A 23,101-nucleotide genomic window follows, 5' to 3' on the forward strand; every position below is an offset into this window, starting at 1 on the left:
CAATTTTCTAAGTGCTTTTTCATTTTTTAGTTAATGTTCCTATACTTTCCGTTGTTGAAATCAAACATTTAGATTTACTTAAATTATCTTCATTCTTCAGTGTAGATCTACTATTACTTTGCTCCACATATTCAATGTTGTAAATATTCTCTGTCATACTCATGGTTTCAGTTTCATTTATAATATTATTATTATTTTCAATAACAAAAGATTTATCCAATATACAGTATTAGACAAAACATTTGCAACCAACATCGAACAATGCTTAAAAGTGTTCCTGAATTTACATGTCTTAAAAACGAAACGAACTATACTACCACAGCAAACAGTTCAGGAGTCTGGAGTCATAGCATGCCACGACATGAGCAATCAGCTGACAGGTGACAGCACACAGGCAGAATTTCGTTTACAAGTGCCATTTTGCAGCGGACAAATCAAGTGCAACTTTTTTGGTTTGTTTCATTTTCTTAAGTCTAGTTCGAGCCAACGTCACGGAAGTTTTTTAATAATTAAAAGAAGTATCCAGAAGTTTCCAGAAGCATGCAGAAGCTTCCAGAAGTTTCCAGAAGCATGCAGAAGCTTCCAGAAGTTTCCAGAAGAAGCATCTGGAAGGATCCAATGGCATCCAGAAATATCCAAAAACATTCGGAAGCATCCAGACGCATCCAGAAGCTTCCAGAAGCATCGAAAAGAAGCATCTAGAATCTTCCAGAACAGGTTCACACAGGTTCATTTTACTATATAAGAGACATGTAAATCGACATGTAATTCAGTCATTATATGGAAGTCAATCAGTCAGTATTATCAAGACAGTTTATCGAAGTGAGTTTTATCAAATTGTTTTATCGAAGAACATCAATACAAGAAGTGAAATACAAAAAGTGTTTCATTACATAATTACAGTCCACATCCAACCAGGACGTTGTGATCCACAGAGCATTATTGTATCATCACAAGGTAAATGTAACACGGTAAGCCTTGAGAAGCGTGATTATTTATTTTTATTATTTTCATGACTTCAAGTGCAAAATGGCTCCCGACAGTCTTGGATTGGAACTAAGAAAGAAAATTATTGGCGATTACGTAAGTGGAATGTCACAAAAAAGTATTTGTGATAAATATCGCGTGAAAAATAGGACCGTATCAAGACTATGTTCCAAATATCGTTCTATGGGGAAGTTGGCAGCAGATAACAAAGGTGGATGACCGCGTTCCACCACTTCTAAAGAGGATTCTATGATCGTCAGATCCGTCAAGAAGGATCCCTGAATATCATCAGTCGAGATACAAAAGCAATTAGAGCTGCCTGTATTGGACCGAACAATCAGACGACGTGCTGTTGAAGCCGGATTGTTTTCTCGACGCCCTGGAAAGAAACCGCTGATTTCACTAAAAAACCAGAAGAAAAGACTCCTGTTTGCTACATCTCATATTGACTGGAATGTGCAGAAATGGCGAACTGTCCTGTTCAGTGATGAATCGAAGTTCAACATCATTGGGAGTGATGGCATTTGCCGTGTACGTCGACCGGCCGGAAAGCGCCTCGATTTACGTTACTGCAAAAAGACCGTGAAGCATGGTGGAGGTAATGTAATGGTCTGGGGGTGTTTTTCTGCTAACGCTCTAGGCCCAATACATCGAAACGATGGAATAACGGACCGTTTCATGTATAAAAATATCCTGAGAGATGTTATGTTACCTCATGCTGAATGGAATATGCCAATAAAATGGGTTTTTCAGCAAGAAAACGATCCGAAACACACTGCAAATGTAGTCAAGCAGTGGTTTTAAGACAACCACCTATCGGTGATGGATTGGCCGCCTCAATCTCCGGATCTCAACCCTATCGAGAACCTGTGGGAGATCGTCAATCGCAGAATTACTCGTGAAGGTGTTCGTAATAAGGATCAACTGTTTGAACAAATCCAAAAGGCCTGGGCAGCGATTCCACAAAGTTTCATTGATCACCTGATCGAATCTATGCCTCGAAGATGCAAGGCTGTGATCGACAACAAAGGATTCGCCACGGAATATTGATAGCCAAATACAGCTCGGTCAACATTTTGTCGAGTTGCACTTGTTTTGTCCAGAAGGAAATCAGCTTTTTTTAATACTTTTGATTAATTTATTAATTTTTGTGTACAAATAATGAACTTCGTGATGAATAAAACTTGAAGAACTTTGTCTCTAAACAGTTACATAGTTATTTCTCTAAATTTAAAAAATGCAGCACTTTTATATAAAGAAACTAAATTAGCATTATTTGGTTGCAAATGTTTTGTCCAATACTGTAAGTGTTTACTAACTGAAAACAACTTTTTATCAAAGAACTTGTCACGCGACCTCACCGGACGAAGTGATCGGCTTAGCTGGATATATTAAACAGAGCAGATCTAACGACGATTTTGAAGTTGAACCACAATTACACCGGCATTAAAATAACGTTTTGGTTTGTTCAATATCCGGATATTGAACAAAATGTAATTAATGGATATTTTCTTTTTTTGATTTTGAACAAAAGATATCTAAATATTTTGACAAGAAATGCAGGTTCTGTATATTTTATAGTAGATATTAAATAAGCTTATCTTAAAATGAAATTCTGTAACAGCAACTCACTTTTAGTAAAAAGTGGATATTGAACAAACCAATTCTAGGGTGACGAAACGTTTTAGTTTTATTTCATATTGACCAGCTGGAAAAGACTTGAAACTTTACAGTATGGCCTCCTTAATTTCCTCTGAACGCTTAAAACCATGTCACTGAGAGACTTCTTCAAATCATTAAACGCTTATCAGTCGCATTGGTTTGGATCAGGGCTATATGCCAATTTTCTTATCAATACGACGTAATTTATTTTAAAAAATTCCAATAACATAATTTTACATGGGCCAAAAAAGTTCATTCATTACCTGCAGATCGACTTGAAATGGAAAAAAAATGTTTCTACCACTATTGCAAAGAAGTCATAATATGTGACTCCAATAAGTAATATTACCAGTACCATTAAAATATTTCAGAAGAATTCATCTGGTAAATTTAACTTAGAAATACTCTATGATCAATTGCATTAGAACTTATATTTTCAGATTCTATTGAAGTGCATTATTTACTAGCTTATTCACTGACAAATTCTTAGTTTTTTGTTTATGATGTGACAATTATTCTTGGAATAAGAAACAAAAGACAATGGTTTATCTGGCTGATTCTCGATAGTAATCTGAAAAGCCATTATCTAGTCACTTATTTGCATTCACAATATTTGTGTGCAAACCGTTATATCATATTAGTATTTTTGTAAAACTTTAAAAACTGGCAAGCAGCTGTCGCACTACAGCATTTCAGAGTATTTAGGGTAAAGAATTTCTATATGATCAAGTTTAAAAGAAAAGAAACTCTTGACTTTGAATTTTCAAAGCTGCCAATAATGAAAAAGTTGAAGAATGTGGCTAATTTATTTTCATGTATGACTATTTGGAAAATAAACTTTTTAGTTTTGAAATTTGAACTAAATTTTAATAAAGGTTTCGAAATTTAAAAAAGTAAACTTAATTTTTTTAAATCAAAATATTTTTAAATTTTGCAGTGGATATTTCGCAATGGTCTCCCTTTGGTGAGTGTTCTAAAACATGTAATGAAGGCAATCCTGTTCGTAAACGAACTCGAACATGTTCACCTGCTAACCTTTGTCAAAGCACCCAGGTTTTTGAGACTATTCCTTGCAACCTAGAATTTTCTTGTCCAGGTTGGTATCTTAACAATTTAACACTTAAATAACCTATTGAATTTTTATAAATCATTATTTATCTGATGTTTTATCAATATTTTAATTTTATACTGTCATTGTGTTACACGATTTTTGTAAATGAAATAATTTGACATAGAGTACAAAATAGCTGATTGGGCAGGCTGGAGCGCTTGTTCTGCATCATGCCAAGCATCAGACACAAACCCATTACGTTTTCGAACACGAGATTATTGCCTTAATAATGACAAATCTACATATCAATGTAGGGATGAAGATATGATAAATTATGAACCTTGTAATACAGACTCCTGCTTTATAGGTACCTAGCATATTTTATTAACAAATATTAGTGAAAAATTCATTTTATTAAAACTTGTTTATCTCCTTTGCCCTCACTTTAACGTTTGTATGAAAGGTTCAAAGTTATTCTTCTTTGCAATATTTTCTCAAGTCTGTGATTTTTTTAACATTTATCCACAATTTTTTTTACAGCAAAGTCTTGCTCTAGTTTAAATATCAGTTTCATTATGGTACTGGATTCTTCATCTCGAGTCACAGCATCATTGTTTGATAATCAATGGGCTAAAGAAAAAACATTTTTTAAAGCATTTATTGCTAATTCAGAACTTGGTATAAATCCTAATGTTCAAGTCGCTGTTGTAAACTTTGGTTCATCTTCAGAAATAACATCTGCTTGTGGTGAACTTTCCACTAAAACGCAGGTGATTGAATCAATCGATAATTTATCCAAGAAAAATGGTGCAACAGCAATTAATGACGCCTTGTTAAAAGCAAGAGAAGCATACAAGGGTTGCCAAAGGCTAAATGTGATGCCAGTTGTTTTATTTCTTACAAATGGTCATGAAGAGGTTGAACAAGATATGAACCTTAGATTTCAAACTGAAGCAATTATTAAAAATGAAGCGCTATTGTATATTGGAGCAGCTGGTTCTTCTGTAAATATTTCTGATATTCAGAGGATGTCAAAATATATACTAAACAATTCAGAAATATTATCATATCAGTTTGCAAAAAGTTTTTCAGAACTATCAATACCCACTCCTGAAAGACTTTTTACATTACTGAAAGTTTGTGAAAGTAAGCAAATGTTTTTTTATATATCGAATCATTTTTCATTTTTTCTGTTTAAACATTTTTATTCTAATGTTTTTATCATAATCAATTATCTTGCATAATATTTACTTTGAAAGTATCTCAACCATCATCTTCTAAAAGTAAATAAAATAAATAAAAGCATTTTATGATACTAATAGAATTAATCTACTTGGTGTCCTCTGAAAGTAAGAGTCTGAATTATACTCTGGGCTCTAAAGACTACTTACTTCATCTATTGCTAATTCGAATTTAAAGTAATTAGGATTTCTTAATCTCCAAATGTACTGCAAATAAAAAATTCTTTAGTATTTTTTGGAATATATCAAGGAAAATTATCCTTACTTGTTCAAATCAAAATATTAAATAAAACTTTGACTTGCTTTGTGCGGTCCTGCTTTATCTTGCTGTATCAGCAAGAAACAAATAAAAACTTTTTTCATAAAAATTGATATTTTATTCCTCTCTCCAGTTTAAATTTTTTAGATCAAAGAAAAAAGGAAACAAACTTTTTTTTGTTAAAAAATCTGTAATCCCAGCATCTTTCAAGTATGAATTCCTACTAGTTTTTAATATTATGATGAAAATTTATTTTCCATAAATCATAATTGAACAATGGCTTAAATTGTTTTTTAACAAACTTTCAATAAAAAAAAAAAAATAACAACAACATTGCAATAATAAGTTAATGTTGAAGTCATAACCGCCAGTGTTTTTACAATTAAAAGATAAAAAGATATAAGTAAAACAAAGTGTGTGTCTCTTCCTTTCTTGTTTCTAACTAAATTCTATCCTCTCATAATATTATAGCATTAATTTAGATAAATGCAAACCTGCTAAATTCAGATACTAGTTATAATCTATAGGGTGCTTCAAAAAAAAGTCATGTCTTAAAAAAAAAAAAGAGCTCTAGATTATTATCTGCCCAGACCATGATTTAGTACTAAGGGTTTTTATTTATTATTTTTGAAAATCTTAAGCGTCCCTCCAGGGGGTAAAAAGGGGCAATTTTAATAGCGCTTCGAACCATTTTTAAAAGAGTTTGGAGGAAGTCTTAACATTAAAATTTTCAAATTTTTATTTTCATATTTCTGTTTGTAAATACATAGTTAATCTAAAAAATACGGGCTCTATTCTCAAAAAAAAAATCCATAAATATATTACCCACACAAATATTTTTACGCTGTACTTATTTATATATTTTTTAAAGTAAAACTTTAAATCTTTTCAGTAAATAATATGTTTTATTGAAGCATATGTTAGATAAAACTTTGTTTTTCAGATTAAAAATAAAAAAAACTACTAAAATCGTACCGAAAAAAAAGTTAAAAGTAATACATTGGATGAAATATTTTTAGTTAGAAAATTTATCATAAAACTTCCAGCAAAGAAACTTGCAACTGCTAAAGAGGTAATTCAATATTATCTCTTTTTACAAAAATTAAAATGTGAAACAAAGTTGAAGTGCCACTTTCATACCAAACTGCGAAATGTTCCTCTTTCAGACTTAATTGCCTAGTTAATCAGTCTGACTGCTGCATACTATCTAAACTAATGGATCCTTGGATACGTGGTGGATTTAAAGTGCCTACAATACAAAAGCTAAGGTAAGTTTTATCATTGAACTCTAAATCAGTTCAATCCATGAACCTTTATACAAGCAAATAATTCTTTTTAAAGGAGTAATGAAAAAATTGTTAAAGGAGTAGATGAAATTAAAAGATAAAAGAAAAAGAACAAATCTTGCTGAAATAAAAAAAAGACATTTATTTGAAGAACAAATGAATAAAGTATTTTGGATTGGAAAACATCCACATTTTATGTTTGAGGAAATATTAAAAGATAAAATGAGAAAAGTGAAAGATAAGGAAAAAGATATTGTTTTCTTAAAAGACCAGCTTCGGGAAAGGAATGGAAGTCTTGGAGGAAAAGATAAAAGATATGATAAAAGTATTCTGTAGAAAGAAGTAAAAGAAGTATATCAAATTTAGAAAAAGAGCTATCTGCAGAGTTAGAAAAAATTGGTTTAGATTATCTAAGTTTTTCTAGTTACACTAGCGACGACTTAGGCCAGGATATCGACTTTGATTATAACGAGATTCCTTATACTCAAAATTCTGTTCTTCTTCCTAAAAATATACTTCAGTCTTCCGCTCATGCAGCAGTGGGAGAGGGTACGTCACCCCACCAACATACAGCTTTGATTAGTAGTGTTATCGTCATGGCTGGTGGTTCTGTAGCAAACTTTAAGTGCTCTAAATCAGCATCTTATAGAGCTGCAGAGAACATAATATCTGCCGGAGCAACAGAAATAAGGGAATATATACAAAACAGTGTAGTATCATCAGATTCACTAATGACCATACACTTTGATGGAAAAATAGTAAATGAATTGACGGAAGGAAAGCAATTAAAAAAAGATAGAATTTCAGTTTTGGTAAGGATTTATAAGAAAACAGAACTACTTGGCATTCCTCCAATAGAGTCTAGTTCAGGGGTTAATCAAAAGCAAACTATTTTTGAATTAATGGAGTTTTTTGGGTTAGGAGATAAAGTTAAATGTATCTGCTTCGACACAACTTCAGCAAACACAGGAAGATGGCAAGGTACTTGCATGAGATTAGTTTAACAGATTCAACGCCCATTGTTGCTGATTGCATGTAGACATCATGTAATTGAGCAACACATAACTCATTTCTGGAAGATTTATCCTAGCAGTGAAACTTCTGGTCCAGAAAAACAAATTATTTGAATTCCTAAAAAAAATTGGAACTCTATAGGTACTGAAACTTCGGAGCTCAAAAGACTAATAATACCACCAAGAACATGGATATATAATCAAAAATTAGCTGCTAATCAGTTTTGTACTAATGTGATTAATTTAAAGATCTTTAAATTTCGTTTATGTCTATTTATTCTAAATATTTAAAAGAAAGAATTGTAACAAATTAAAAATATATTAAAAATTAATTAGGATGGAAGTGTTAGAAAAGTATACCATAAGCTAGCTGAACTTACTTTAATGGTTCTATCGTGAAATAGATTTCAATTCCAATTACCGGGACCAGTTCACCATTCAAGATTCAAGGAAAATAGTTTATACTATTTAAAATTGTATTTTTTATTGAAAGAAATCCCAAACCTGACTAACAAAGAAAAAGAAGAAATAACTGGTATGGTTTTACTCATTTCTCTTTTCTTTACAGAGTAGTTTCTAAAAGCAGAGTTAAGTTCTTTAGCACCAGCACAGGTATATGGTCTTTTAATATTTTATTGAGAGGTTAGAAGGCTTGTTACTGATTAAAATGATTCAGAATGTTTATAAATACTATTTATTAGGATATGAAAGCTTAATGACATATGAAAAGATTTGAAGAATGGAATCTACTTGGCTCCTAAGCTGTCGCGAGCTCTATTCTCAGACATACTTGGTATTTGGATCCCACTTTGAAAGTTTTCGCCCTAGCAGATGAAGAACGCGGTGACATGGCTAAGAAACTGCATGGTTTACCAAGATGTCCAATTATAGACCAAGCTATATTAAATTGCATTAACTTCAGTAAAGATGAGCCTCCTAGTTCAGCTCCATTAATAACAGACAAGTCGTGGCAAGTTTTTGATATGCTTAGACATGGAAAAGCAGAAAATCAATTAATGAAAACAGACCAGAGTTTTGGAAATTCAATGATTTTTATCTAGAATTTAGAGCAACAGTAATTGGACTTGAATTTGAAAGGCAGGATACCCTTCTCTTTACAAATGATTACAAGAAAAACAGAAAAAGCAGAAAAAAAATCTGGTTTTTTATTTTACATTTTTTTGTTAAACAAACTTTTAATGTTTTTAATTTGAAAAATTGCTTTGCTTTTTATAGATAGGTGTAATAATGATGATCATAAATTTACAAGGATCACTTTATTTCAATTTAAAACAAATTTTACATTGAATTTGAAGTTTTTTGTAATTTTATAAACTTTTTTCTTATTTTAGTTTCAGAAAAAATCATTAGGTTTTGAATATTTCATTACAAAAAATATTTAATCATTCCCTTATTATTCTTTCCCAGGCCCTCTGTTTTTACTATTTCCTAGAACAAACCCTGGAGCTGAATACAAATGAGTTTAATGTAATTTTGCGTCGAAAACTTTATCGAAAACAAGCCTACTATTGAATTTCAAAAAAATATTGTTTAATGTTTATGGGTTTTATAAAATCCAAAAAACCCTAAATTTAGGATTTCTTAAAACAGTTTTTAGAATTTTTTTTAGGAGAATAGAGCCCGTTTTATTTAGATTAAATAGGTCTTTACAAACAGAAATATAAAAAAAAAAAATTAAAAATTTTAATGTTAAGATTTCCTCCAAACTCTTTTAAAAATGGTACAAAAAAAATTGCTCCTTTTACCCCCTGGAGGGACCCTTAGGATTTTCAAAAATAAAAAATAGAAAAATTCTAAGTATTAAATCATGATCAGTGCAGATGATAAGCTAGGGCTCTTTTTTTCTTTTTTAAGACATTGCTTTTTATGAAACACCCTAATAATCTTATCTCATTGTATAATAAAGTGTTTTAAACAAAACTTTTGTATATTACTGTCATTATTTTTATTTATAGTTTGTTAGTAAATAGTATATGTACAGACGTATTTTAACTCATATCTTCAATCTCATTAACAGATAATGATGTTATGATTTTATTGTTAAAATAGCATTTACTTTCTATAAACTGTTCCTGAAAACTTTCAATGTTCTTCACTTAACTTTTAACTAACTTTTAAGAAAAAAAATTTCGCATTTCAATAATAAGTTAAAGCAAAAAAAAATTCTTATCTGTACTACAGCTAGAGGGCAGTGGTCTGAGTGGCAAGAATGGAGCACGTGCTCTGTTTACTGCGGAGCCTTTGGGTTTCAGAAACGCGCTGGCACCTGTTTAAATTCTTATACCTCTTTTGTCCAAGAAGATTGCGGTGGTCTAAATTTTCAACTTAGGGTTTGTAACTTCAAATGCAGTAAGTTTTTTTAAAGTTTTATTTATTCTATAGCTTTATTTATTATTTTATTTTTACCACTTTTTACGTATTAAATTTTAGTTTTGCTTTATTAAATTTTTTTTGTTTATTGTCTTAGTAAAAAAGCAGACCACAGAAAATAAAAATAAAATGTAAACACAGAGTTCTTGGGAAATAAAGAAAAAATTTTTCGAGTAAAATTATCACATAACAGAAAATCAAATTTTCGATGTCAATTGTAGCAATAACAAAAGCATTAGGTTGCACACAAGTTTAAATATCAAAAAGGCTAATATCAATATTTCCAAGTTTTTCGCATTATTTTTTAGTTTTTAGAATTTAAGTCAAACTTATTTTTATGTTGCTTTAATTTGTATTCAAATATATACAAACCACGTTTGGGGCTTAGTATTTTTTATGTTTGGAAGATTTTTCTGTAAGTGAAATGAATTAAATTGTACAAAATTGACATATGAGGTACCACAATTTTTAGCTTAATGAAACAAAAATCACGATAAAAAATTATGAAGAAAAGGCTAAAATAAATTTAGTAAGGAAAAAAATTCAAAGATAGATTATTAAGTGGAGTTGATTATCACGCATATAGATTATGATTTACTTGGACATTTCTATGAAAGCAAATATGATACAAACTGTTTTCACTTCATTCCTTTTTTTAAAACTGTATAATAACTTTTAGTACAAGCATATTAAGCACAATTATCAACTCTTAATGTGTTAAGAGTTGTAAGTGCTTTATTCTCCTTTTTTTTTTTTTCTATTCAAAATAATTATTTCTTTTGTCATAAATATAGTAAGATTTACACTGTACCTAGCTTTACAACTCCCTTTGATGTTAACTGTCTCTTAAATTTATTTTAAAACTTTAGGAAATTAAGATAAATTTTTTTCCTGTTTAAACATAACATTCTTTTTTTTGCATTTTACTATTAGGTTATTTTATCATTAATTTATATTTAATAACTAAAATTGCTAAAGGTTTTTATTAGGTCATAGAGAACAAAAATTGTACATAAATTTTATTTGTAGGTACTTTTAGTGAATGGAGTATTTGGAGTCCATGTTCTGGTTCTTGCTGGTTTGAGCAAAATCGTCCAACAACCACTCGTTTTAGATCATGCAACAACGAGCTTGGTCCTTGTTATGGTCTTTATAATGAGACTCAAGAGTGCAACACAAATATTATTTGTTCAGGTAGTTAATAGCATTAAAAGTGATTTTTACTTTTTGCATGACAGTAGATGTTTAACCTTTCTCATTGTTCTGATTGCTACTTTTTAATTTTGTTTGCTGCTGTTTTTTTAATTACAGTATTTCTATAATTCCGTTTATTATTTTTAGTATTTTTAAGTTAAATGTTTTACAATCATTGTTTTTGATGAAATTTTCTGTAACTGAAATTTAAATGAAACTTTCAGTAACTTTTTTATGTTCAAAATACACTACTCATCAATAACTTTGCATGCAACATTTGAATTGCATAAAATCTTTCATTTATAAGCCGTAAGGTTTTTCATTGCATTTTAGTTAGGGTTTTGGTCAAAGTTAAAGATGTCTTTTGTATGTTTTCAACATTTTTTTTTTTTTTTTTCCAGTTATGTTCTCAAAAAATAAATTATTTCATCGCATCAAAAATAGAAATCATTTTACGTAAAAAAAAAGGAAAATATTTAATAAGAATCAGGCCCAACAAAATTAACTGCACTCCAATACTAGGCGCTAAAGGTAAATGTGGGTATATTTCTTGATTTTCAGGCCTAATTACTGACAATCAACTGAGTTTTAAAATTGCTCAGAAATTGACCAAATTTTAATCGAAATTGGCCAATTTTGGTGTCAAGTTTTTGTTCAGTAAAAATTGCTGCCATTTCTACATGGATAACCCAGAAAGGCTTTTTAACATTTTTGAGATAATCCCAGACTTCAAAATATTTAATACTTAATTTCATAATAATTAATTTCTTAGTAATAACTTTATTTTTACTAAGAAGTTATATATATATATATATATATATATATATATATATATATATATATATATATATATATATATATATACAGTAACGTGCAAAAGTTTATAAACAGCTAAATCTTTCTAGTTTTTTCGTCATAACTTTTTATCTTTTCGCTGAAAATGAATGGAATTTTTAACAATTGTTCTTTTAAAGTAATTACAGTGAGCAAAAAAATTAATCATGCACCTTAGTAAAAACTTTTTAAAACTGAATTTAAACTAAATTAAGTTAAAACTTGTGAATTTTATATCAAATAATTAAAATTTATATATAAATTTATCGAAAAAGGAACTAAAAAATTACAAAATAATAATATAAGTTACGAAAAATTTTAAAAGAAATAAAAAATCAAAAAACCAAGGCAAAAAAATTAAACATGCATAATATAAAAAATTAAATTAAATTAAAAATAAAGAAAATTAATATAAAATTAATAACGCGTAGGTCCACCATTTTATTGAATAACGGCTAAGCAACGTCTACGCATTGAATTTACCAAGTTTCTGGTAATATCTGACCCGATTTCCGACCAAAAACTCGAAAATAAGTTTTTCAGATCGGCTTTCTTCGAAATTCGCCGATCTTTTAATTTTTTCTCGACGTGAGCCCAAAGATGCTCGATTGGGTTTAAGTCTGGTGATTGAGCAACCCATTCGAGCATTTTGAACCCTGAAACTTTTAAATATTTGACGACCGAACGAGCCGTATGCTTAGGATCATTGTCGTGTTGAAAGATAAAATTATCTTTCAACCCGACAATTTCTGCAGATGAACTTAGATTATCTTGCAGAATTGATTTATATAAATATTGATCCATTGTCTGATCAATAAACGCTAATTTCCCGACTTCGCTCGCTGCCATACATCCCCAGACCATAATATTACCGCCACCGTGTTTAACTGTGGCATTGAAACACTTAAGTTGAAGCTCTTCTCCTGGCTTCCTCCATATCTTTACAGCTCCATCAGAGCCAAATAAATTGAATTTCGACTCGTCAGACCAAATGACTGAGTCCCAGAACTCTTGTGGCTTATCCACGTACTATTTTGCCCATTCGAGCCGCTTCTTTCGATTGATTGGGCTTACATACGGCTTGTTGCGTGGTGTTTGTCCATGTAAATTCGCTTCATGCAAGCGATTTCTAATTGTTTGCGGTGTGAGAGACACTCCAAAACTCTCCTCCAACTCTTTTGCTGCTGCTGTTGTTGAAGATCTTGGATTAATTTTGAATCTTTTGATCAAAGATCGATCTTGACGCTCCGTAGTCTTTCGTTTGCGTCCTCTTCCAGGTTGGTTTTCGAGGTTTCCAACTTTTTTAAACTTTTCCTCGACGGATTGAACGGTTGCAGGCGATATACATAGCGCTTTAGCTATTGATCTTTGGCTTTGCCCATCTTGCCTTAACGAAATTACTCGTGCACGAAGTCCGATCGAATGAGATGTGTAACTTCTATTAGATTTTATATTTTCAATGCTGGTCATTGCTGGAAAGTTAATTAATATAAATATATAGTTTAAATTAATATAAATAAATAATATAATTAAGTATAGTATATTTTTTGATACTTACCATTCGAATTTTCTTGTTGCATTATTAATTTTTTTGTCAGGAATTTTCAATAAAGTTAGTTCTTTATGTTTTTAAATATAACAAATTCAAATTTTTTATTTTCAAACATGATCTTTAATGTATTTTTTAAGCGCTATCTTTTGGTGAAATTAGTTTTTCAAAAAAGTTTATACTTTTTGAGAAAAATGCATTTTTATTAATTTCTATTGGCTGCATGATTAATTTTTTTGCTCACTATACATAATATGATTTACTCAAAAAAATGAAAATTTTTTACGGAAAGAAGAAATTCAAATTTTATTGAAAACATTAACGTGGAAAAGTTTATAAACGAATGAAAAAAAGAGATTATTTCTAATTCCTCCATAATTTTTCATCACGGCACATTAGTATTTTGTTGAATAGCCTCTAGATTTTAATACTATTTGGCACCGACGAGGCATAGAGTCAACTAAGTTGATAAACACATCTTTAGGTAAATTAGCCCAAAAATCCGAAAGCATCTTAAGCAAATCATTTTTATTGCTCGGTTTTTCGCCCTTCAATTGACAATCAAGGTGTTCCCAAAGATGTCCGATTGGATTTAAATCTGGACTTTGAGAAGGCCAGTCCAAAAGTGGAGTTTTTTTCGAGTTTCAAAAATTTTTGACAGAATTTGCACGATGCTTTGGATCGTTGTCTTGCTGGAAAATCCAACCACGAGGCTTTTTGTCCTTTCCATATCGCAACCACAAGGCTTTTTGTCCTTTTACATTGATTATACCTAAATATACATTCTGATCCATAATGCATTCAATGCGATGAAGTCGATAAATAGAATCACGACTGAAAGATCCCTAAACCATTATAATACCACCATCATGTTTAACTGCTGGTATTTGATACTTAGGAGCAAATTTTTTACATTTCGGACGTCTCACGTACTTGATACCATTGCTTCCAAACATGCAAAACTTTGATTTGTCACTGAATATGACTTTTGACCATTCATTTTGAAGTGCTATGCAAATGATTTTTTTAAAATCTCATTGTGCTAAGCGAGTATTAAATAATATTAATCATTTCTTGGCAGAACGACGACAAAACAAATTATATTTAGGCAGGCAACGTTTTGTAGTATCTACGCTGCACGTAACACCATAATTCTTGCTCAAAATAACATTTAATTCAACAGCACTCCTGCGGGGATCTTGTTTTGATTTTCTTAGTAAAGTTCTGTCTTAATGCTCTGTAGTTATCTTTAGCCTTCCTAAACGGTGCTTGTTTTCGAGTGTCTTACGGTCTCTATATCTCTTAAGTAGTACGCTTATTGTTGATTTATTCACATCATAAAGCTCAGAAATTTGCTTATAAGGAATCTTCTTCTCTACAGCACGCATTATTAAATTTTTCTTTTCTAGTGACGATTCCTTAGACTTTCCCCTTGTTTTTTTAATTCAATATAAGTTAAATATTATCTTCAGTAAACTTGTTTTAATAACAAAATGTTTTTCCTACTGAAACTTTGAATTTTTTAATGGGGCACGGAACTGTAGATAAAATTTTGAACGATTATGTTTTCAATACAATTCGAAGTTCATCCTTCAGTAACAAATTTTAATTTTTTTTTAGTAAATTATACTATGTAGTCACTTTAGAAGAGCAATTGTTAAAAATTCCATTCATTTTCATTAAAAAGATAAAAAGTTGACAAAAAAATTAGGAAAGTTTAACTGTTTGTAAATTTTTGCACGCTACTGTATATATATATATATATATATATATATATATATATATATATATATATATATATATATATATATATATATATATATATATATATATATATATATATATATATATATATATATATATATATATATATATATATTTTAAAAGTTGGCGTTTAAGGAATGAAGATTTTGAATCAAATTATAGATTGAAGCAAGAAACAAATTATAGTATATTTTTATTGGCTTCTATTATATAGTCAACTGTATAGCCTGTCATCATGTAGAAAAATTTAAATAGAATATAAATCTTGCCTAGTATAGAAAAAAAGTATATTGATTAAACATCAAAACTTATCTATTTAACAAAATATCGGAGTAAAAAAGAAGCTGTTGTCTCTTAATTTTAGCCTCTCTGTGGAGTAGACTAGGCTTTATTTCTTAGTCACTTACTACTCAAATTACTAAATTGTCAAACATCAATATCTCACTTCAGCATCAAGGGTTGATCATCTGATATTTGTAATTACTATTGTCTTTATCAAAGTTAATTTCCCTGCATAGTTTAAACCAAAATCAAGAGAAATCCTAATTCAAGCTCATTTACTAATCAGAACTTGTATTTAAATATACAGTATGTGCCAAAATTGTCACCATGTTTGAACAAACAAATATTTTGTATTATTTTTAATAGTAAAGCTGTGAAGAAAAATGAAATTTTAGTTTTATTAATTAAATTTAAGACTTAGCTAACTGAAAATATTGCTTTTTATAAAATTTAGAGGATATTGAATTTTTCTTTTAATTTTTATGTGAAGAGCTAATGGTGACAATTTTGTTGCGAATGAAAGCAATTAACATACTTGCACACAGTTAACTAGGCATACGACATAAATTAATAGCCTTATGACTAAAATGATTGAGTTATCAACTTTTCACAGATTTTTTACGATTAAATATCATTTAAAGTTTGATTTTGTTTACAAAACATCAAAAAAGTATTGTTATTATCATCATGAGGAAAATAAATCTTGAACTAGAAAAAGATATTTTGGAAAGGCTTAAATCCGGACAATCTTATCGTGAAATCGCTGCTGAGTTCGGAAAGTCTCATAATCTCATATATAAAATCAAATTGCGCAATAATTTGGAAGTAAATAAGCCTAAAAGTGGTCGAAAGAAAATTTTTACACCAAGAGGCCAAAGAACAATCCCTCGTTTAATTGCTTCTTAGCTTATTGAGCCTTGCATATTACAAATACAAGCTAAAGAAAAATAAGATTTATCAAAATGACATCGCCAAGTATATTGAAAAAAATCAATCAAAAAATTGGAATTAAGATCAAGAAGAAATTACACTTTGTTTTAATTAACAATAAATGAACGAGGCATATAAGTAGTAGTTTTATTTAATAAGTAATTTTATTTAAAGTTTTATTTAATAGTAGTTTCATTTAAAAGGAGGCATGTAAATAGTAGTTTTACTTAATAATAAATAATTTTGAAAATAAGATTGTTTTATTTAATAATAAATGAAGGCCAGTGCAACTGGCCTTCATTTTTTATTAAATAAAACAATCCAACACACACAACTCTTACAATAATATCATTAATAAACGTAGAATAATCTTATTTAGTTTGATATCTTTAATTTTCATAATTATGAAATTAGTCTTAAATTGAAGCAAAACCCATCAGGGGTTTAAAGAATATTGGGTGTTAAACATTGAACAGCAAAAAATAGAAAATAAAGTTGCATACTTATTGCACAAAATTAAAAAAATTCAGCTCCTTTTAATCCATTTTTGTTATTAATTCCACTATAATTAAACTTCAGAGCAAGGTTATTATCTGGCATCACTGTTTGCATCATCCTTGCTGCAGCTTCAAAAATCTTTTCGTCCTCCAAGACTGCTCAAATGAGCGACCTTTATTACAAGTTACTCAATAACTATATTTACTTGAAAGTATGAAGTAGTGTAACGCTTACCAAAAATCACAAATAAATTAAAATTTATTTCATAATAAGTCACTGTGTTAAATGTAATACACTAGTTTAATTGCCTGGTTGAGTTATATTTTGTTATATCTTACATCAAAATAAATAGATCATTGAGTACAGAATACACCCTAGACACTTAATTAATAAAACTATGATTTTCAATACATCTAATATTATTCTAACCTTGGCTATTATCAGGAACGACTTCATCTACAGAAATAAGAGTTGTGTAATGAGCAGCTAATGTGCACTGACTGGTTGAGCTTGTAGTAGGGATACTAAAAATTGCAGGTGAAACATGGGTAACAGAAATAGCAGTAAGAAAATTCGAAGTATATGGTGGAAGATGAATAGGCATTTGTAATGATTGAATAGATGTAGAGTGGGAAGGATTATATTGAACAGGAGGCATATAAATAGTAGAACTTATTTTTGGAGGCGTACTGGGAGGTTGCAGTAAATTTGACTTATTCTTTATTGCCAGTATCAGAGTCTGAATAAAATCGCTTTGAGGTTATTAAATGCCTGAAAGTGTATAAATATTTTATATACAACTTAATCATATGAAAAATAGGCTATCAAAGGAAATGTAGTTTTATTTATTTAATAAAATAAGTTAAATATTTTGAAAACTACGTAATGTACCCATATTTATTTGTCTTTGAGGTTTGTTCACGAGCTTGAGCATCTGGGTCAGTTGAGCCAATGTCTGATTGACTCAAAGTTTTTGTCACCTTTTCTTCAGCCCTATCATAAGTTGCTGAAATATACAGTCAAAAATGATATTAACTAATTTTTTTAAATTTTTGTACAGTTTTGCATTTGTATCAAACAAGTTAACGGAAATGTAAAATATGCCTACAACAATTTTATATTATACCTGCTCTTCCCAGAACTCTAACAGAAAACTTTGGCCAAGTTGCCAATGGTTCACGCTGTTCACTAACAAGCTTCTTCAGTTTACTCCTGCTTTTTTTAGAAGGGAAGAAACACTCTTCTTCTTCTTCTGAAATAAACCATGACACTGGGATAGTGGCTACATACTGCTTATTCATAAGTTCAACGATAGCAAACTTAAATGACATGTTGCTGGAAATACCAACTAGGAAGTTAGGAAATGCTATATTACAATATTATATTCTACACTATATTTCCACAGTTTAAATAATATATCTGAATTCATAGTTTGAAAAGCAAATAACATATCAGCAACAAAATTACATAAAAATACCTTATACAAGACAATGATAGAGCAACAATATAACCGTTACGTATTTTTTTAACTTTTATGAACAAAATCCTACATGAACATGTAAGCAAGAAGATTGAAATTAAATGAATTTACACAACATGTAAATTAAAAATACAATACCTTTTAAACAAATTTGTATCACAAGGATTTATATAACATTACATCACCTAATTATTATTAGGGAGGCCATAAAACATAAAGAATTTAAAAAACACTTGAAAGAACAAATCAACGAAGGTTGATCTTTTGAATGCATTTTTATCAAAACTTGTATTCACTGAATTTATACTTGATGCAGCAAAGGCATAAAAACAAAGTTATCACCATAAGGCAGATAAACTTTTTTGCAATATTTTTAGACTGTACAAATTTCAGAACTGTGGATAAATGAGCAGCTAAAAATATATCAAAGTGAGTAGAATCTAAAGGAAAATGAAAAAATGGTTTTAAATGAACGAATTCATTGTAGACAATAAATATATCATTTTTTGATGTTTGCAATAAGTTTCTGAAACTTGAAAGCTTCCCTAAAACTTCAAAACAATTGATGACAACTGTTGATGAAATTAAAATATTATTGGTAATAAAATGTTTATATTGACGATAAGTTAAATGAGAGAAGTTTGGCGGCACAGGACCAGTAAAATGTTCTTTAGACGGCACACCATTTGAGTATTTGCTAATTATTTCTGCAACCAAGAGGATATGTTCTTTTTCATAACAGCGTCTCATTATTTGAGCAATTGGATTCTGAGGCCTTCTCACCATTTTTTTTAGTTGACCCAAAATATTTTTAGAAGAAAATGATGGTATTTTATCCAGGGCTTCAAAGTTTCTACAATCTTGTAGTAAATGAATGACTGAGTGTACATTATATATGAGCTGGCCAGTACCATATAAGGTACCAAAACCTGTAACAAACACAAGCAACAATATCTCTGCATAGTCACAATACTGCAAACTTTAGGCAAATTCAGGTCGCAGAAAACATATCATTGCAACAAAAAATGAGAAAGTTTTGAAATATATTTATAGGAATAGCAACACGAAGAACAACTGCTCCCGAATATAAAATAAACTGCAGAAACTCATTTGCCTTCTAATGTTTGTATTCCGTAAATGATCGGGTTGACTGGCGATTAAACGAGGCAAGTATCTACTCAACTTTAGTAAGTTAACAGAAACCTGTAATACAAATCGCTTTCCAACCAGCACCTAAAAAATCATCTAACTATGCCAAACAAATGTTAGCTGGGTACTGAATAGAAATTAGAACAAACCAATATTAAAGCCAATTTAATTTCCGCAAATAATCAAATTAAACACATTTGAAAAGCAAAAGACTTCTAACTCAATAATCAAAATATTAAATCATAACCATTAAAATGCTTCTTTAAGAAAAATCGCAAGACATTCTCCAATAAAACTTAATCCAAAGAATACTACTTTTAAAGAACCTATTACTTCCATTTAGACATAGATGAATGCCAAACAAAAAGCGCTGGTTCTGAGTGCAGTAATTCCTCTACTTGTATCAACACTGTGGGTGGTTTTGTTTGTGAATGTTTGCAAGGCTATTCTAACATTGGTCCCCTAAGCAACACAACCGTGTGTTTTGGTATGTGTGTTTGGACGTTTTTTCATAAGCTTTTCTTTTGGTAGATTTTCACAATGTACTGGTCACTGACATTACGCTGGTGTTTGAATATTTGCAGAAAGCTGCATGTTTTGCTTGTCTGTTTTTACAGCTTTCAGTTTGTTCAAATTCTTTGTGTTTGATTGACGGTTACACGTGAAGCTAATAAGACTCACTTTATTTGCATTGCTAACCTAAATTTAAATCATCTGTTTTTGCATAAAAATTGTCGTATGTTTAAGATATCAACGAATGTCAGCACACATGCAACTGGAATCTCAGCAAATGTTTTAACGTCCCTGGTAGTTACTTATGTTCTTGTTCTAGCGGCTATCAACTAAGTATGAACGGAAGCAGCTGTGTTGGTAAGTCATAGACAACATGTCCTTTATAGATAACATTTATGACGTATAAAAAGAATAAGTTGTTTCCAGTGCATGCTTGATGAGCCTCTTTGAAGTAAATAAACAGTTTTTAACAATGGTTGTAACTTTTCATTAAACAAAATAATCCTAATGGTCATGATTTGTTTTGTTCAGATGTGGATGAATGCCAAATGAAAGCCAACGGCACTGAATGCTCTGCTTTCTCTGTTTGCAAAAATGTTGAGGGCAGTTATGTGTGCGAATGTTTGCAAGGTTATTCGCAGATTGGTTCTCTCAGCAACAAAACCGTTTGTGATGGTAAGTGATGCTTCTAATTTCTGTCTGAAATGTATCTTTGTGAGTGGTTTTGATGATACTGTGTCGGCCGACATCTTGGCAATTGTTTCTATGTTGTCAGAGTGATCGATGATGTAGATGAAGGTTGTTCTCAAAAAAAAAAAAAAAAAACTTTCAAAACTGAATTTTTGTTTCTTAAAGACATCAATGAATGCCAAAACACATGCAACTGGAGTCTCAGCAAATGTCAAAACACACAGGGTAGCTACTTGTGTTCTTGTTCCAGTGGCTATGAGTTTAGTAAGAATGGAACCAGTTGTATTGGTATGTTAGTAAATGTTATCTGCAACGAAGTTCGAAACTTACATGGACCTTTTATTTTGTGCTTTTTAGTTTTACTTTTTTAATCTTTTTCTTCCTACAGGAACTAGCTTTGTTTTCATGGTTTCTGAAAAACGTAGATTTTAGTAATTTTTACTTTTATCAGATATTGACGAGTGTGAGATCACTTGCAACTCGAATCTCACCAAATGTTTTAACACACCGGGTAGTTTTTTGTGTTCATGCGCCATTGGTTATGAGCTAAGTAAGAACGGAACCAGCTGTGTAGGTATGCTGCTAAAAATATGATTTAGTTAAGGATTTGTGTATATTTGTATAAGCTTTTTCCCATGCCAGTATTAGGGTACAATTTATAAGCATTTTTGCAGGGGTTTAATTAACTTGTCTAGAATCCCCTTAAAGCCATTCAAGACAAGTTCTTAAAGACAGGCCCTTCAAGACAAGCCCCGATTTCTTGTTTAAAACTATCCTTTTGAAACTAAAACACAGAGATATAATTACATTGAGTCACATTTGTGTCAGTATTTCTAAAACAAACCAATGAAATGAACCCGAGCAAAAAGCAGCTCGCTCAATAAAAGCCAGAGTAGCAAATTATTCATATTAGTTCTGCCTTTCTTGAGTAAAGTTGTTCAGCTTCTTGGTATCCTGGTTTTTACTGTTCACCACCAAATCGGACTAGCGAGCCAGTGTGTTTTGATGCCAGAAACGCTTTAAGCTATTTCGTCTCACAATTGCTTTATGGAAAGTTTGGAGAGTTTCTTTTTCACTAATATTATGCTGGGTGATTTGTTAATTGCAGGAAGTTTTTAGTTAAGTTTTTCTACTTTGTGAGTTTTTTAATCTGTTAAGCTAAGTTTTTGATTCATGTTCTTCCTTAACCTCTTGATGTGCACGTTTTTATTACTACTAAGTTTTTTTGGAAACAGGATCTCTGAGAGCAATCACATTTTTTTGTAAATTACTAAGTTTACTAAGCCATGTTTTTGAATAATATTTATTACATGGTTTATTTATTTTATTGTTACTGTACATTCGATTGTGATTATTGTAGTAATAGAGAAAGTATCAACACTCGAATTATCTTGAGTGTGCACATTACTGCAAGTTAAGCCTGCTAAGGAATTAAAGTAAAAACATCTTTTTGGGTTTCATTGAAATTCATTGTGTTTAAGATATTAACGAATGTCAAAACACTTGCAACTGGAATCTCACCAAATGCTTTAACACTCCGGGTAGTTATTTGTGCTCGTGCGTCATTGGTTATGAGTTAAGTAGGAATGGAACCAGCTGTATTGGTACGTCGGTAAACTATATATATAAAGTATGTTGCATTTATGTAGTAATGAGATGTTTGTAGTTTCTTTTAGCCATTTGACAGTCGAACAGAGCTAAATCGTATAGTTGCATGAAATGTTTTGTTTTAAAACTTTTTCTTTTTGCACTTGAACCCTAGAGTATTTTACCAGATAGTAAGAGTGCAAACTGTATTCTTTACAGCTCACAGTGTATCGCTTCATACAAGCTAGGTGGACAAAAGTCATATCAAGAAATCGACTAATTGATAATATTTTCACAATAACAGTCCTACATTAGTAATAACTTGCGGTGTTAACTATGAAAAACATTACAGAGCAATGAGCTATAAGCAATTAAAGAGGCGTTAAAATGTAACTTAATTTTTGAAAAAAATTAATTAAAAGTTTACAATGGTTGCATTAACATTTAACAAGAATTAAAGAAAGCAATCATTTTAATGCAGCGATGGATTTTACTTTTGAGGGTAAGTACTATTTAATTACATTAAATATTTTATCTAAAAGTTAAGCAATATGTGTTAAAACATGGTTTAAAAAACTGGGTTAAAATTGTAAAGTATTTTTTGGTTTTTAATTTTTAAACTTATACAACTTTTTGTATCCACATGTATCCAAGCTAATTTATTAACAGTGTATAGCGAAAGTCCTAAGGTGTACAACAAAGAAAAAACTTTCACCACATAAATCCACAATTTTTTGTTAT

General features: G+C 30.3%; 1 protein-coding gene and 2 pseudogenes across 5 annotated transcripts in view; 2 read left to right on the top strand and 1 right to left on the bottom strand.

The window, feature by feature from the left end:
• LOC145194712 (uncharacterized) overlaps nt 1-23,101 on the top strand; it is a 139,626-nt gene that overhangs the window by 91,853 nt on the left and 24,672 nt on the right. For all 5 annotated transcript variants that reach the window (XM_090070780.1, XM_090070781.1, XM_090070782.1 and 2 more), the window contains 11 exons: nt 3,587-3,745; nt 3,885-4,067; nt 4,241-4,846; nt 9,702-9,869; nt 10,920-11,084; nt 19,914-20,057; nt 20,318-20,440; nt 20,615-20,758; nt 20,939-21,061; nt 21,225-21,347; nt 22,255-22,377. In XM_090070780.1, the coding sequence (XP_089926906.1) occupies nt 3,587-3,745; nt 3,885-4,067; nt 4,241-4,846; nt 9,702-9,869; nt 10,920-11,084; nt 19,914-20,057; nt 20,318-20,440; nt 20,615-20,758; nt 20,939-21,061; nt 21,225-21,347; nt 22,255-22,377 (2,061 nt within the window). The remainder of the gene's footprint in view (nt 1-3,586; nt 3,746-3,884; nt 4,068-4,240; nt 4,847-9,701; nt 9,870-10,919; nt 11,085-19,913; nt 20,058-20,317; nt 20,441-20,614; nt 20,759-20,938; nt 21,062-21,224; nt 21,348-22,254; nt 22,378-23,101) is intronic.
• On the top strand, nt 6,401-8,858 carry LOC149880295 (uncharacterized; annotated as a pseudogene).
• Nucleotides 12,948-18,272, bottom strand: LOC149880296 (uncharacterized; annotated as a pseudogene).

Source organism: Hydra viridissima, unplaced genomic scaffold (genome assembly GCF_058129835.1).
Source record: "Hydra viridissima isolate aposymbiotic clone 2 unplaced genomic scaffold, HvirCarnegie_v1 scaffold_13, whole genome shotgun sequence".
NCBI classification, from domain to species: domain Eukaryota; kingdom Metazoa; phylum Cnidaria; class Hydrozoa; order Anthoathecata; family Hydridae; genus Hydra; species Hydra viridissima.